The 17,533-nt window shown below is 34.8% G+C and overlaps 1 protein-coding gene across 8 annotated transcripts in view; it reads right to left on the minus strand.

The window, feature by feature from the left end:
• CNTLN (centlein) overlaps positions 1–17,533 on the minus strand; it is a 356,448-nt gene that overhangs the window by 103,202 nt on the left and 235,713 nt on the right. For all 8 annotated transcript variants that reach the window (XM_081237458.1, XM_081237459.1, XM_081237457.1 and 5 more), the window contains exons 14-16: positions 16,226–16,317; positions 9,275–9,816; positions 5,450–5,624 (exon numbers count right to left, since the gene is read on the minus strand). In XM_081237458.1, coding sequence (XP_081093584.1) covers positions 5,450–5,624; positions 9,275–9,816; positions 16,226–16,317 — 809 coding nt within the window. The remainder of the gene's footprint in view (positions 1–5,449; positions 5,625–9,274; positions 9,817–16,225; positions 16,318–17,533) is intronic.

A 17,533-nucleotide genomic window follows, 5' to 3' on the forward strand; every position in this document is an offset into this window, starting at 1 on the left:
AACGTGATACACCATATTAACAATTTGAAGTAGAAAAACCATATGACCATCTCCATAGACGCAGAGAAAGCTTTCAACAAAATTCAACACCCATTTATGATAAAAACCCTGCAGAAAGTAGGCATAGACGGAACTTTCCTTAACATAATAAAGGCCATATATGACAAACCCACAGCCAATAGCGTCCTCAAGGGTGAAAAACTGAAACCATTTCCATTAAGATCAGAAACAAGACAAGGTTGCCCACTCTCACCACTCTTATTCAACTTAGTTTTGGAAGTTCTAGCCACAGCAATCCGAGAAGAAAAAGAAATAAAAGGAATCCAAATCGGAAAAGAAGTAAAGCTGTCACTGTTTGCAGATGACATGATACTTGCTATACATAGAAAATCCTAAAGATGCCACCAGAAAACTACTAGAGCTAATCAATGAATTTGGTAAAGTAGCAGGATACAAAATTAATGCACAGAAATCTCTGGCATTCCTATACACGAATGATGAAAAATCTGAAAGTGAAATCAAGGAAACACTTCCATTTACCATTGCAACAAAAAGAATAAAATATCTAGGAATAAACCTACCTAAGGAGACAAAAGACCTGTATGCAGAAAATTATAAGACACTGATGAGGGAAATTGAAGATTATACAAATAGATGGAGAGATGTGCCATGTTCCTGGATTGGAGGAATTGATATTGTGAAAATGACTCTACTACCCAAAGCAGTCTACAGATTCAATGCAATCCGTATCAAACTACCACTGGCATTTTTCACAGAACTAGAACAAAAAATTTCACAATTTGTATGGAAACACAAAAGACCCCGAATAGCCAAAGCAATCTTGAGAACAAAAAATGGAGCTGGAGGAAGCAGGCTCCCTGACTTCAGACTATACTGCAAAGCTACAGTAATCAAGGCAGTATGGTACTGGCACAAAAACAGAACTATAGATCAATGGAACAGGATAGAAAGCCCAAAGATGAAGCCACGCACATATGGTCACCTTATCTTTGATAAAGGAGGCAAGAATATACAGTGGAGAAAAGACAGCCTCTTCAATAAGTGATGCTGGGAAAACTGGACAGGTACATCTAAAAGTATGAGATTAGAACACTCCCTAACACCATACACAAAAATAAGCTCAAAGTGGATTAAAGACCTAAATGTAAGGCCAGACACTATCAAACTCTTAGAGGAAAACAAAGGCAGAACACTCTATGACATAAATCACAGCAAGGTCCTTTTGAACCCACCTCCTAGAGAAATGCAAATGAAAACAAAAATAAACAAATGGGACCTAATGAAACTTCAAAGCTTTTGCACAGCAAAGGAAACCATAAACAAGACCAAAAGACAACCCTCAGAATGGGAGAAAATATTTGCAAATGAAGCAACTGACAAAGGATTAATCTCCAAAATTTACAAGCAGCTCATGCAGCCCAATAACAAAAAAACAAACAACCCAATCCAAAAATGGGCCGAAGACCTAAATAGACACTTCTCCAAAGAAGATGTACAGATTGCCAACAAACACATGAAAGAATGCTCAACATCATTAATCATTAGAGAAATGCAAATCAAAGCTACAATGAGACATCATCTCACACCAGTCAGAATGGCCATCATCAAAAAATCTAGAAACAATAAATGTTGGAGAGGATGTGGAGAAAAGGGTACTATCTTGCACTGTTGGTGGGAATGTAAATTGATACAGCCACTATGAAGAACAGTATGGAGGTTCCTTAAAAAACTACAAATGGAACTACCATACGACCCAGCAATCCCACTACTGGGCATATACCCTGAGAAAACCATAATTCAAAAAGAGTCATGTAACAATATGTTTACTGCAGTTCTATTTACAATACCCAGGACATAGAAGCAACCTAAGTATCCAGCAACAGATGAATGGATAAAGAAGATGTGGCATATATACACAATGGAATATTACTCAGCCATAAAAAGAAACGAAATTGAGTTATTTGTAGTGAGGTGGATGGACCTACAGTCTGTCATACAGAGTGAAGTAAGTCAGAAAGAGAAAAACAAATACCGTATGCTATCACATATATATGGAATCTAAGAAAAAAAAAGTCATGAAGAACCTAGGGGAAGACGGGAATAAAGACACAGACCTACTAGAGAATGGACTTGAGGATATGGGGAAGGGGAAGGGTAAGCTGTGACAAAGTGAGAGAGTGGCATGGACATATATACACTACCAAATGTAAAAGAGATAGCTAGTGGGAAGCAGCCGCATAGCACAGGGAGATCAGCTCTGAGGTTTGTGACCACCGAGAGGGGTGGGATAGGGAGGGTGGGAGGGAGGGAGTCGCAAGAGGGAAGAGATATGGTAACATATGTATATGTATAACTGATTCACTTTGTTATAAAGCAGAAACTAAGACACCATAAAGCAATATAAAGTAGTATAAAGCAATTATAAAGCATAAAGGACTATGAAGCAATTATACTCCAAAAAAGATGTTAAAAAATATGATAATCTCATTAGATGTAGAAAAAGCCTTTTACAAAATTCTACAACCACTTATGAAGAAACTCTCCAGAAAGTAGGCATAGAGGGAACTTACCTAAACATAATAAAGGCCATATATGAAAAACCCACAGCAAACATCATTCTCAATGGTGAAATACTGAAACCATTTCCTCTAAGATCAGGAACAAGACAAGGTTGCCCACTCTCACCACTCTTATTCAACATAGTTTTGGAAGTTTCAGCCACAGCAACCAGAGAAGAAAAAGAAATAAAAGGAATCCAAATCGGAAAAGAAGTAAAGCTGTCACTGTTTGCTGATGACACGATACTATACATAGAAAATCCTAATGATGCCACCAGAAAACTACTAGAGCTAATCAATGAATTTGGTAAAGTAGCAGGATACAAAATTAATGCACAGAAATCTTTTGCATTCCTATACACTAATGATAAAAAATCTGAAAGTGAAATTAAGAACACACTCCCATTTACCATTGCAACAAAAAGAATAAAATATCTAGGAATAAACCTACCTAAGGGGACAAAAGACCTGTATGCAGAAAACTATAAGACACTGATCAAAGAAATTAAAGATGATTCAAACAGATGGAGAGATATACCATGTTCTTGGATTGAAAGAATCAACAATGTGAAAATGATTATACGACCCAAAGCAAACTACAGCTTCAATGCAATCCCCATCAAATTACCCATGGCATTTTTCACAGAAAAAGAACAAAAAATTTTACAATTTGTATGGAAACACAGAAGACCCCGAATAGCCAAAGCAATCTTGAGAAAGAAAAACAAACCTGGATGAATCAGGCTCCCTGACTTCGGACTACACTACAAAGCTACAATAATCAAGACAATATGGTACTGGCACAAAAACAGAAATATAGGTCAATGGAACAGGATAGAAAGCCCAGAGATAAACCCATGCATATATGATCACCTTATGTTTAATAAAGGAGGCTAGAATATACGATGGAGAAAAGACAGCCTCTTCAAGAAGTGGTGCTGGGAAAAATGGACAGATACATGTAAAAGAATGAAATTAAAACACACCCTAACACCATACACAAAAATAAACTGAAAATGGATTAAAGACCTAAAGGTAAGGCCAGACACTATAGAACTCTTAGAGGAAAACATAGGCAGAACACTCTATGACATAAATCACAGCAAGATTCTTTTGGACCCACCTCCTAGAGACATGGAAATGAAAACAAAAATAAACAAATGGGACCTAATGAAGCTTAAAAGCTTTTGCACAGCAAAGGAAACCTTGAACAAGACTAAAAGACAACCCTCAGAATGGGAGAAAATATTTGAAAATGATGCAACTAACAAGGGCTAATCTCCAAAATATACAAGAAGCTCATGCAGCTCAATAGAAAGAAAACAAACAACCCCATCCAAAAATGGGCAGAAGACCTAAATAGACATTTCTACAAAGAATATATACAGATTGCCAACAAACACATAAAAGGATGGTCAACATCACTAATCATTAGAGAAATGCAAATTCAAACTACAATGAGGTATCACCTCACACCGGTCAGAATGGCCATCATCAAAAAATCTACAAACAATAAATGCTGGAGAGAGGGTGGAGAAAAGGGAGCCCTTCTGCACTGTTGCTGGGAATGTAAATTGATAAAGCCACTATGGAGAAACAGTATTGGAGGTTCCTTATAAACTAAAAATAGAACTACCATATGACCCAGCAATCCCACTACTGGGCATATACCCTGAGAAAACCATAATTCAAAAAGAGACATGTACCCCAATGTTCAATGCAGCACTATTTACAACAGCCAGGACATGGAAGCAACCTAAGTGTCCATTGACAGATGAATGGATAAAGAAGATGTGGCATATATATAGAGTGGAATGCTACTCAGCCAAAGAAAGAAATGAAATTGAGTTATTTGTAGTGAGTTGGATGGACCCAGCATTTGTCATACAGAGTGAAGTAAATCAGAAAGATATAAACAAATACCGTATGGTAACACATATATATGAAGTGTCGAAAAAAAAAAAAAGGGGCAGGACAGGACTAAAGACGCAGACGTAGAGAATGGACTTGAGCACACGGGGAGGTGGAACTGTAAGATGGGATGAAGTGAGAGTGTTGCATTGACATATATACACTACCATATGTAAAACAGATAGCTAGAGGGAAGCAGCCGCATAGCACAGGGAGATCAGCTCGGTGCTTTGTGACCACCTAGAGGGGTGGGATAAGGAGCGTGGGAGGGAGATGCAAGAGGGATAGGATATGGGAATATATGTATATGTATAGCTGATTAACTTCATTATATGGCAGAAACTAACACAACATTGTAAAGCAATTATACACCAATATGTTAAAAAAAGATATAAGCAGAATAAGCATCTCAATTGTAAACATGTAAATAAAACTTTAGAAAAAATAAAAATAAAGAAAATAAAAAATAAAATAAATATATTGGGGAATAAAATACATTAGGCTGAAATTAGAAAAAAATCTGAAAAGCAAAATTAAAAAAATACACTGGGGAATAAAATACATTACGTAGAAATCAGAAATTTAAAAATTTAGTCAGACTAAATAATTTATTATCATGAAGGCTAATATAAAAACAGAAATTTCTTCTTTTCATATATTTTATATACCTGGAAACAGCAATGAGCTTATTATCACATTTATTTTTTTTTTGGCTGAAATATAAATACCTTAAGATTTATATTCAGGGAAATTATATCTATTTCCATGTTCATCTATGCAAAAGATTATACTAAATTTGTACTTGAAAATTATTAAGTGAGTATTTTCACTGTATATTCCAAGGAAAACAATTTTTTAAGGATTTAAATTAAATCACTGGCAACAAAAATTGATTTAAGTTATGAAGCATGAGATAACATTAAAAACATAGCTTATAATTAAGCAAAATTGTGATATACCTTTGGAGTCTTTCCATCTACATTTGGATATATTTGTACTATTTCTTTTCCTTGCATTTGGCTGTCTTCTGTTTGGCTTTCTTTCTGGTCTCCTCTATCGTCTGTAGGACTTATATTCTGGGATGTTTCTACAATAATTGTTCCCAAATTTTGTAAGGTCTGTGTTTCAGAATCACTGATTTTGGAAAAAAGTGGGGGGGGGGAATAAAGCCCAAGAAGAAGAGCTGTTAAACGTACCTCTTTAAGTTCAAGACCAAATAATATTACATCACAGGTTATATAGATAGCTACAAGTTTAATTTGGGCATTTACTGGTTCTCATTGTTAAGAGAGAAAATTACTCAAAATATATTGAGAGAAAATTAGTTTAAATATATTTTACAAAATTACAAAATCTCATCAAGAAGTTAGACTATCTAACATCACATGCTTGCTAGCATCACTTCTATAGTATTTCTGCAAGTGTTAACTCAGGAAGCACGTTTTAACGCTTGCAGGGTTGGAACACTCACTACTTTCTGACCCAGGGCAGAAAGTTTTAATATTTCTAACAGAAAGTTTTCTCCTAGTCTGGAACAAAATCTGAATCTCTGAGCCTTTCATGCATTGATCTAGTTCCATCTCTTATGGGTATTCATCATTCACTATAATACTTGTTAAGCACCAACTATGTACCAGGCACTTTTCTGGGCACAAGGATAAAGTAGTGAGTGAAAAAAAAAATAGATGAAACTCCTTGCCCTCAGGTAGCTTTCAGCCCAGTGGGGTGGGGAGACAGGTGACAAAGAAGAGGACTAAGTTATATATATATATAAAACACATAGTATGTTAACAGTTTGTGTTAAAGAAAAAATATAAAGGGAAGAAGATTAGAAGTGCTGGTGTTGATGCTGAGCAGAAATTTAAGTTCAATCCCTTTTCCACATGGATGATGTAACTATTTGGATATAGTTATATGATGCTTGCAACATCTCTAAGGAAAACATCCCTAGCTTGTTCAAGTACTCCTAACATGAATGCTCTTGAGATGCTTTCCCATCCTGGTCCCTCTTGAAAAGTACACCAGCTTATTTTGATGGAGCATTATGTCCAGAATTCAATTTCATACTTCAAGTGTACAATGAGAAGTACTTAGTAGAACTCCTGGTAGATGTAGACTAAATTTGTATAAGCTTTTCCAGCATGCATATTGTACTGAGACTCTTACAGGATTTAACAAAATATATTTTTACATTCACTATTACAACGTCCCATATTTTCCCCATTGCATAGTTGAACAACTGACATTTTATAGCCAAGTAAAGGACGCTGTAGTCTTTTGGATAACTATATCTTCCCAGTCTATTGAGATCTTTGGGGATTTTGATTCTATCTTGTAAAGTATTTTCCAGCCCTTTCAGTGTCACATTATCCAGATTTGATAACCATGTTTTGCTGAAATTCTGCTTTTCTTCTTCTGGGTATTAACAACTCCTCCTGATTGTTACCTATCACTGAATGGGCATTGATAAAGATAATTCATATATCGGGACCCACAAAATGCAGGCTGCCCCAGCGGCCTGGCCCATGTCAGAAACCGGAACCTAAGTCAGCTGCACTAATGAGAAATGCATCACTGTCAAGGAAAGCTAACATATACCAATCACAATCCTCCAATTCAGCTTTAGCTAGTTTGTGAACTTTAGCTAGCTACCTTACCCTAGAAAATAGGACCCGCTAGCTTTACAAGAAAATCCCTGACCTCCTAGCAAATCATGCCCTGTTTCTGCTTTGTCTCTTATAATGCTCTATAAAACTCCCTCCTGCCCCAAATCCCTTGAAAGAGTGCTCCACAGCTTGTTAGGCACTGGACTCCCCTTATCCATGCATGTTTTCCCACGAATAGAGGTCTTCATGCTCGTTACTAAATCATATTATTTTTGTTCTTTGACATCATGCTCTTGTAATACTATTCAACTATGGGAAATAAATATTCATAAGGTAATAATTATATAATATTCTATATACAAATTAAAGGGCCAAGTTCTATTTTCCTCAGTATCCAAGTAAATTTCTTATATTTCAGACTATGAAAAGTTAAAAGAAATAGAATGTCCTGAAGTCCTGAAGCTCCATTGTGGGATTTCTAATTGCTTGAGAATTCTTTGCAGCTGAGTGATTCCTGAGACCGTTCTGTCAGGCAGGAAATGTAACAATTAATCCTCACAGTGTAAAACTGAGTTTCACTGCTAATAACTTAAATGACAATCCTATGTTTTAAGAGATATTGTGTGATACATCTCCCAAGATACGTGACCTTCTGCACATGCACTAAGAAGATGAAATTGAACTGAGGGTATTCCTTAACTTTCACATATTTATCCAGACATACATACACCAGTAAATATGTACCACTATATTATGAAGAGTGTGGTAGTACCAACTGGCTGAGATATAATTAGTAGATGAAACCAGAATTTCCTGGAAGACAAAGATAAACGCTTAGTGGGTTTTAAGCTAAGTAGGATTTTATCTCTAACTGCTTTTGAGAACAGGGAAGAAAACCTTAGAAGAGGTAACAAAGAAACAGGAACGCAGATTTGGTCTTTCTTCCTTATTTTCCTAAATTTGTTTTTGAGTTTTTCACCTGCCTAAAGACCAGAGGCATGACCACTGATCGTTTAAAACAGTGGTTCGCAAACTTGTCTGCATATTGGAATCAGCTGGAGAGCCTCAAAACATACTGAAGCTTGTATCTCACTCCAGAAGTTATGATTTAATTGTTCTGGGATGTGGCCTGAGCTTTGGAATTTTTATAAGATCCCCAGGTGATTCTAATAGGCAAACAAGTTTGAGAATTGCATTTTTAAATGTTTCAGATCTATGTCTAAGAAAACTATCCAGAAACATCCCAAATCTAAAACATCATGACTGCAGATTTAAAAAAAAAAAAAAAAAAACTTGGGAAAATAAAAGGAAATATGCGCCATCATAAACCAAGACAGAATTATGGAAAATTGTTCCATGTGTCTGTTAACAATTCTGGCCACATTAAACTTCCCTATTATCTAGGTATAAAAAGAGGTGTTCTATTATCCACTTGCCTTTGTGGTTTTACTGATGTGCTTCAATGTATGAATGTATAGCCAGGGGTAAGGGTAAGAAATATTATAGATTTTTAGTATTCCCCTGTTGTTATTCACTAGGGGTTAGATAACTTAAAATTAGGAATCTGTAGAGCTTTAACTTTAAAGAACTAATTTTTAACCTCCTTCAATTAAAGTTAGCACAATGACTCTGCATAATACATACATGAAATAATTAGTGAAGATGGTTCTTAATTTAAAGGATGTTAAACAGCTTGTAGACATCTGGTAACAAGCTGAAATGGGTCATTCAAAATTTATCTAACTAAATTAAGGGGAAAAAATGTTTCTCCTCCCAGGTTGCCATGTCACAAGATAACTAAACCGACTTAGTAGGCTTGCCTGGGAATCCTTAGCTGTCAGTGGTGAATATGCAAAGGGCCAGCAAATTAAATCAACCTGCCAAACTGTCAATTTCAAGCCTCATGACTGCATGAAAATAGCATCACTGGAAGAAATCAAGCATTGCCTTCTTTTGGGTTTCCTGGCACCTATTCAAACACTCATGCAGTTGTGGCTAATTTTGCATGCAAATTTCAGTCAATAAGCTCAGAACAAGACCTCCCAAGATATTTCAAAGGATCTGACAGTATTTTTTCTGAATACCAAATCGACAGTAGTTGAAATTCAATCTCCATTTGCTGGTTCTTTACATATGCACAGTGTCCCCACCACTGAGCTAAGTTAATGAGAGCCTTACCTGCCTTCACACACATCCTCCCAGTCGTCCTTGCTGAGGTTCTCAAACACATTGCTCATGACCTTGATGGAGTGATTGAGAACAGTGTGGTAACGACCCACGGAGCACTTTTTCTTGGCTGCTTTAAATTTAACCTTGGTAGTGGTTGCCTTACAATCAGATTGTCTAGATCCAGATCTCACTTCTGTGGTGGTCATCTCAGATTTAGCTTTGTCTGCTGAACGCTGTAATTTCTCCACTGAATTCATCAGCTCTTCATTTTCATTTCTCAACTCATTAGCTTCTGCCACTTGTCTCCTTAGGGAAGTGACTTCTATCTCCAGCTCACTGAGTTTTACTTGAAGTTCAGCTTTGTCTTTTTCTACACCTTTACTTCCCTTTTGCAGTTGTTCCAGCTCTTTTTCTCTGGTCTTTGTGTCTTCTTGCTGCTGTTTTACAAGGGATTTCAGGAAATCATTTTCTTTTATTAATTTTTTATTCCCTTCTTTTAATTTTCTTGACCTTTTCTCAAAAGATTTTAGCCGATTTTCCAATTCAATGACCTAAACAGAAAAGTTTAATTTATTCTTTTAAAAGTCCAAATCCAGAATCTACTGTATTTTTACTGTCATTTCTAACTTATGAAAATAAAATTTCATTTAGCACAAGGACAAAATAAATCTGAAGTACTTAATTTCTAAAAAATTCTAAGGTGGTGTACATAAATACATTCTAAAATGCAATAATACATCTGTTGAATAAAGGACAGATGGTAAAAGAAGTTAAAATTCTACACAATGTGACACAGAACCAAGTATGCTAATAAGCTCTTCAGAGTTCTCTGAGACTGTAAGTGCTTTGGCTTTATAGTCTACTGTTGGGAAGGAAAAAAATTTCCTTCTACCATTCTAGGTTCTTTGGCTGGTCTCAGAATGAAATTGATATAAGGCAGATTAACAAGAGAAAAACAAAAATTTAATAACATGTATACCTCCTGTATACTTGGGAGATACCCAGGAAAACTGAGTAACTCCCCGAAATGGCCTAAGCCATCACCTTAAATACCATTTTCATCTAAAGACTATGTAAGATTTTGGTGGGTGGGAGTCAGTTATAGGAGGTTCCCAGGAAAAGCACAGTAAACAAGGGTCTGGCTGTTAGGCAGATTTAAGTCCTTGCCTTCTCCACTGATTACAGTTTTAGAGATTTGGTCATCTTCATCTTCCTGGTACAGCAAGGTATACCCCCTTACAAATGGAGATTTCCCTTATAAATATTAATGTTTCTTACAAAGGGATAACTTCTACTCAGTTTTCAGAGCTTTTCCTATGTCTGTAGTTTCTTAAAAATAATCAGCCTAAAATAATCAATATGCCAGAGACATATTTTGGGGTGATATATTTTGCTCCCCCTCATTTTATTACTCGTGAAAAAGAATACTTTCAGAGAAAAAAAATTTATACAAAAAGTTTGAAAATAGTACATAGGGAAACTTTATTATTAAAATAAAATTAGCCTTCAATATTTAACTATCATATGAAAAACTGATGACCTAAATACAAAATGATCTATTGAGGCTGCTTTTTCCTAAATTATAAAAATGTAATTTTAATAGTCGTGAGGTCCTTAGTTTATACAATACAGGAACTTCTTACCAAAAAAAAAAAAAAAAAGGAAATCTAACAATGTTAAAATAATTATTTCAAGGTTTCATATGAATTAATTTTTTTTACATTTATTTCATTAAACAGTGTTCATGTTGTAGGACACAGAAATAATATATAATTCTTGAACTTAAGAAATTTCAAAAACTATTCAGAAACAAAGACAATTGCACAAATAAAGCTAATAAAGGGTAGAATCTAAGTGCCATTAGTCTGGACATAAAGGAAAGAGCAACTGATTCTAAGCCATGAGTACAAAAATTTCAAGGAGGAGTTGATTTCAACTTAAATCTTGAAAAATATTCAATACTGTTTGTAAAGCACTGTTGCGGAGGAAGACATTTCTCTCTACCCTTCTGTGTTCTTATGGCTGGTCTAAGAATTAAATTGACATGAGACAGATTAACAGGAGAAAATCAAAGGTTTTATAACATGTGTACATGGGAGAGACCCAGGAAAACACAGTAACTCAATGAAATGGCCAAAACCCTCCTCGCCTTAAATACCATTTTCAGCTAAAGAGAAAAGAGGATGTTGGTGCTAGTGGTTTAGGAGGAAGGCAATTAACAAGGAGATGGAAAAGCAAATTCATGGTAAACAAATGTTTGCTGAACCATGCAGAGACAATAGGACACAGAGAGAAATTTTAACAGACAATTTGCTAGATTCTTCCCTGACAACACACACCTAGTTTATACTACAGTTATCTATGGTGATAGTTCCCTTCCTGGAATAGGTCCTCTATCTTCATTCTCTTAGGCAGTCAGGTGGAAGGTCAAAGTTTCTTCCTGAGTCTTTTGGGCCCTGATTGTTTTTGACTCAAAATAATCCATATGCCAAAGAGACCTTTGTAGTGACAAATTTTGTTCCCTTATAGTACATTTTACCATTTATAAAAATTTTTAATAAACACAATCTCTTCTGATAATCTCAAAAACAGGTGAGGTAAGTAGAACTGATAATTATCTTCCCAGAAGAGGAATGGAAGCTCTGAAAACTTAACACACAGACGTAAACATTTCCTGGTTTAAACTGGGATTCAAGTTCAGGATTTTGTGCCCATCCCACTATTCCACAAGCTGTATGGGGAAGAAGACTTTCCCAGATATATGTGGAAAATGAACAAAGAACTAGGGTCAAGAAAGAAAGAGTCAAGCAAGAAACTTATAGGTCTTAACAGGGCTTACTCTTGACCTGGAGTAGACATATATGAGTTTGCACCAGACTACTTGTAGACCTCTGTATATTTCTGGGAAACAAATTCTATTGATCCCTCTCAATACAAATACTTTATTGGAGAGCTGGATAATGTGCCAAAAAAATACAACGATTGAAAAACTATATGGACTCATACTTACCTTAAAACAAATCCTTCAAAGGAGAAAACATTATTGATACATTGATAACCAATGATTTAAAATAATATTTGAGAAACACACAAAAAACTTATGCATACTCTTAACACTTCCCAGTTTACTGGACTTGACTCATGATGGTGAAGATCTAAGTTGTTTCTAATGTGAGTTTCAGTCCTCTCTGATCCTTCTGCACCCTTAGTCTTCTTGTGAGTTCAACCCCCTTCATTTAATTCAACAGTCATTTACCGACTGGTTATGCTGCCCTGGGACATGGATATTTCCCAACACAATATTTAGAATCTCAGCTAATTTTAATCATTTTTTTCCCTAGTATGATATACTCCCTACTGTTGGACTTATGTCTTTGTAGGGCTTACTCTTGACCTGAAATAGAGGTATATGAGTTTTTACCAGAATATTGTAGACCTCTGTATATTTCTGTGAAACAAATTCTGTTGTTCCTTCTCAATGCAAGTACTTTATTGGAGAGCTGGATAATGTGACAAAAAATACAGTGTTCAGGAATACATGAACATTTTTACTTTTTCCAAATCACTCTATCACCAAATTATACTCTCAATTTACTAAAAAATACTACAAGAAGAAAAAGAGTATCACCTTTTTGTTTTTGGTTTCTCTCAGTGGTTTTTAATCACTGCCCCAAACAGCATAGTTTTCATAAATATACTTTAAAATATTTTAGCATGTTAGATTCCAGGGTGGAGTGAATAGAAGAGACTGTATTTTTAAAAATTATTTTATGAAAATAAAAAAGTATACCTTTAAAAAAATGATTTTGACAGTGGTGGTATAAAAATATTAGTAAGAAGCAGTGCAGTCTAGGGGAAATTGAATTTTGAGCCTGGTCTGGATCTCACTTCTAGCTCTGATTGCTTTACCTGGTAAAGTTTTTAACCTACTTTACCTTTAGTTTCCTCATCTGTGAAATGGGAATAGTAACAGCTATCTTGCAGGTTACAAGCATTAAATATGATCATATACCACAATTCTCAATAGACGGTAAGTTCTAAACGGTTCATCATCATCACCATCATCATCATCATCATTATTGTCTCTATTACTGTTAATCATAACAGCTACTTAATAAAATTACTTGAGCTAAAATATAATTACTTGCACTAAATATTGCTGAATTAGCTATTAAATCAACTTTACAGTTTTTTTTTTTTTTTTGCGGTACGCGGGCCTCTCACTGCTGTGGCCTCTCCCGTTGCGGAGCACAGGCTCCAGACACACAGGCTCAGCGGCCATGGCTCACGGGCCCAGCCACTCCACGGCATGTGGGGTCCTCCCGGACCGGGGCACGAACCTGCGTCCCCTGCATCGGCAGGCGGACTCTCAACCACTGCGCCACCAGGGAAGCCCCTCAACTTTATACTTTTGATTAAAATATAACATAATGAAGAAATGTAACAAGCATCTTAAATTTGAGATTTCAGTTTTGGAAATTGGCATTATTTTTTTATTTTAAGATTGGGTACAATTCATGAAAATTTTAGATACCAATGGAAAAGTACCTTTTTAAGGTCTGTTATGTTTAAAATATTTAAAGTCTGTTAACTGCCTAATGTGAATCTATGTTTAATCATAAGAACTGGTCAAAATTATTTGCATTTAAGTTTAAAATGGAGGACAACAGAGATACTACTTCTAAAGAATTTGATAAGGGAAAGTCCATAGCACATATGAAAGTGTTATTCAAGGTATACTCTCAAAAAATTGTTAAACTGATTTCACCTCTCCAAAAACAGAAAGGAAAATTTCAATATATATTTGAAAATGCAAGTCTGAGGAATTGTTAAAGGCATTTGGTTTGTGTGCTATTAGATCATCTCAAGTCCAGTACTGAGCATTTAATTTACCAAAAAGATGGCTCCTTTCAAAAATGAAATAAAACACCCGACTTTCTAAAGTTTGTGCATTACTTTGTTAGAGCTACTATAACAAAGTACACAGACTGGGTGGCTTAAACCCTAATAACCTCATTTTAACTTAATTAAAATTTTAAAGACCTCCATCTTCAAATATAGTCACATTCTGAGATATAGGGGATTAGGACTTTGACGTAAGAATTTGGGTGGGGGACACAACTTATCCCTTAACAGAGTGAAATGTTAAGACATTAGTTTACAAAGGATCTACTTATATGTTTCATTTCTACTATGTATTATAAAAATATTGTTTTCATGTTTTTACTGTCTTTTAAACCCACTTTGAATGAATTTCATATATATCCTTCTAAAATAAGGGAACTCAACTAAAGGGGTTAAATCATGACTCATACAATTGCATTAGGTTAATATTTAAAAAAACAGTGACAAATTAGCACACTAATTTGACACACGGTCCAATGAAAACAATTTCTGTTGGCTTTTAAGGCTTAAAATGGCTTTCTGGATCTACTATGGTAGTAGTCAATGAAGGGGAGCAGAATTTTGCCACCCCAAAATGTCACTTTGACATATGTCTTATCTTGAGCTGGTTTTTAAGAAACAGCAGACACAGGAGAGGCTCTGAAAACTTGAGTAGTAACTGACTGCCCAGCCCCGACATCTTTTCTTGTCTTTAGCTGAGGAAGGTGTATAAGGTGACGGCTTGGACCATTTCAGGGTGTTACTCAGTTTTCCTGGGCATCTCCTATGTATACAGAAGGTATGCCTGTTGTTAAACTTCTGTTTGTTTTTTCCTGTTAATCTGTCTTTTTATTACCAGGGATATCTCATCTGAGAACCTAAAAGAATAGAGGAAAAATTCCTCCTCCACATCATTTATGACAGTTGGAATGAAATAATAAACTTCTTTAGGTTTCTACCCTAACACAGTAAGTAGTCGTGTAGTACAACATACCCACAGAAATTAAAATTATACAAAACCTGGCAAAAAAGAATATTGTTCTGAAACAAAAAAGATAAATTGCTATAAACTGTATCACGTTCTAGCTGGTAGTACATACATTATTTCAATTACTTATTTTATCTTAAGATAAATGAACATGAGCATTTCTTGTTCTTTATGTTATAATATAAAACTGATATGTGTCATTCAGTAATAATGAGATGATGGCCTGTTACCTGAGCATATGGAAAGTGTTAGGAGTATAAGGAATCACATCATCTGCTGTATATCACTAGATTTCCTACGAATCAATTCACAGACATACAAAATGTAAGTAGCTACATTAATATTTTTGTCTATATATCTGTACACTTCCAGTTTTTTCTAAGAATATTTCCTTTATAACAATAGCAAAAAGTATTAAAATAAAACCAAGTCCACTTAACTGAAATTGATGACAATGTTATTTATATACAAAAATGTAAATTAAGTACAAAATTGTAAAGATAAATGTTAAGATTTTTAAACAACATTTTACTATTAAAGATAGCCATGTTGTAAAGCGAGTATAGGGTTTATACAGAGTGGTTCTATTAAAACAGGGAGAGCTACACCAAATCATATGGGCATAAATTTTTATCTAAAATGAGACAAGACATGTATAATTTTCAAGTTTAAAATTAAAATTATAAACATATTACCATTTTACTGCATAAAGCTAAAACTATGCTTTTTTCATTAGTTCAAATATTGTACATCTCTATGTGTTTTGAAATGTAACAGAGAAAGTAAAATAGTTAAGTTATACCTAATAAACACATAGAGTAAATTTTTATACTTTCTATTGTTATCATTCTTTTTATCTTTGAAAATATTTTAAACCTATGTCAACACAAGCATAAGTGTTTCCACATTTACTTCACTAACACTGATTTTTTTAATCCCGTTTTTGTAAGCCAATGATTTTGAATTATGAATTTAAATTAAGGATTCACACAAAGTTTAAGTTCATGAGGCCTCGTTTTAAAATATAATCCTTTATGTTAAAATTCAGATTTAACTTGCTCAGCTCAATATCGTAAAGATTAGACTACCTTCTGCAATGTCTGCCCCGACATTTCTTTCCAATTCTTCTCTGGAGTACTCTTCTTGACCCCATCATCTTCACCGTATCTAAAGAGTTCGTCTGGCAGAGAATAAATAATATATTATGGTACCTCATATACTGCTGAAACACTGTCCTGTCATTTTAAGATAAAGGGGTGTATGGTTTCTCAACTATGAATAACGTAGTCTATTTTACTGTCAAGTATTTGGCCAGTAACTGAATGGTGACCTTTTTCAAGATTTTCAGTCACACAATTATGTATCTTTGTAGTGTCCCTTTTTTTTGCAGCGTAAGATTTTCAAAGGTATAACAGATCTGCAGGTTAACAATGCTGTACTTTTATTCCCATTTTCATTCTTTTGTAGACCATTCCCCTTTGCCTTAAAAGCAGAATTCACTGCCTTTTTATCTACACAGTCACTACTAGTTTTGTTCTCTGGATCTTGTTCCCTGCCAGGAGGATCAGAGTGATTGCTGAACAAAGCAAACAGTAACAGAATTAGGGTAGACTGAAACTGTAACACCCCCTACCACCACCTTTCTTTAAAGTAAAAGATCATGCACTGGGCAGAGTAAAGCATAAAAATCACATTTCCAGAAAAACTGACTTTATAACAAATAGAAACCCAGGTAATGCATAAAGTTGTTCCTACAAATCATTCCTACACTGCCCAGGCATTTGACTAATAAAACCCCTTCGAACAAGCAAAACTGCATAAGCAACATAACAACATTAAAGGAAAAAAAATCATAAAACTTCAGTTAATATTATTAGAACTGAAATACATTAAAACCTATAAATATTTTTTCTTAGAAGATAAATTACAGTGACAAATTAATATTTTCTTATTGAATTATTTTTGAAATACACATTTTTCAAAGAATCAAAAAAGGGGGCAAAAAGAATGCATAAAGCTAAAAGGATACATATCTGTGTTAGTCTGAGATGATTTTGCTTTAAAGTATGCTTGGCTGCTGTAGGTCAGTATGAAACTTTGATTTATCAACAAAGAAAAAAGAAAACAATATTATTCTCTGTAGAGTAGAAATCCTCTTGGTATAAACAGTGACTAACAAGTTTGTTAGAGTGAATTAGGCATTTCTTTTGTCTCTGAAACATGACATATCCAATTAAAACTTCTGTACTCCTGAAATAAATAGAACACTATCCTAAGGATAATAAAAGCTAGAATAGGTAGAATTTGCCACCCGGGGAATATGTACCTTTATCTTGATGATAATCTGTTGGTTCCCGAGTTTCTTTTTCTAGTCCCTTAACACCATGGTGCTGAAT

Source organism: Mesoplodon bidens (assembly GCF_964165515.1).
Source record: "Mesoplodon bidens genome assembly, chromosome: 6".
NCBI lineage: Eukaryota > Metazoa > Chordata > Mammalia > Artiodactyla > Ziphiidae > Mesoplodon > Mesoplodon bidens.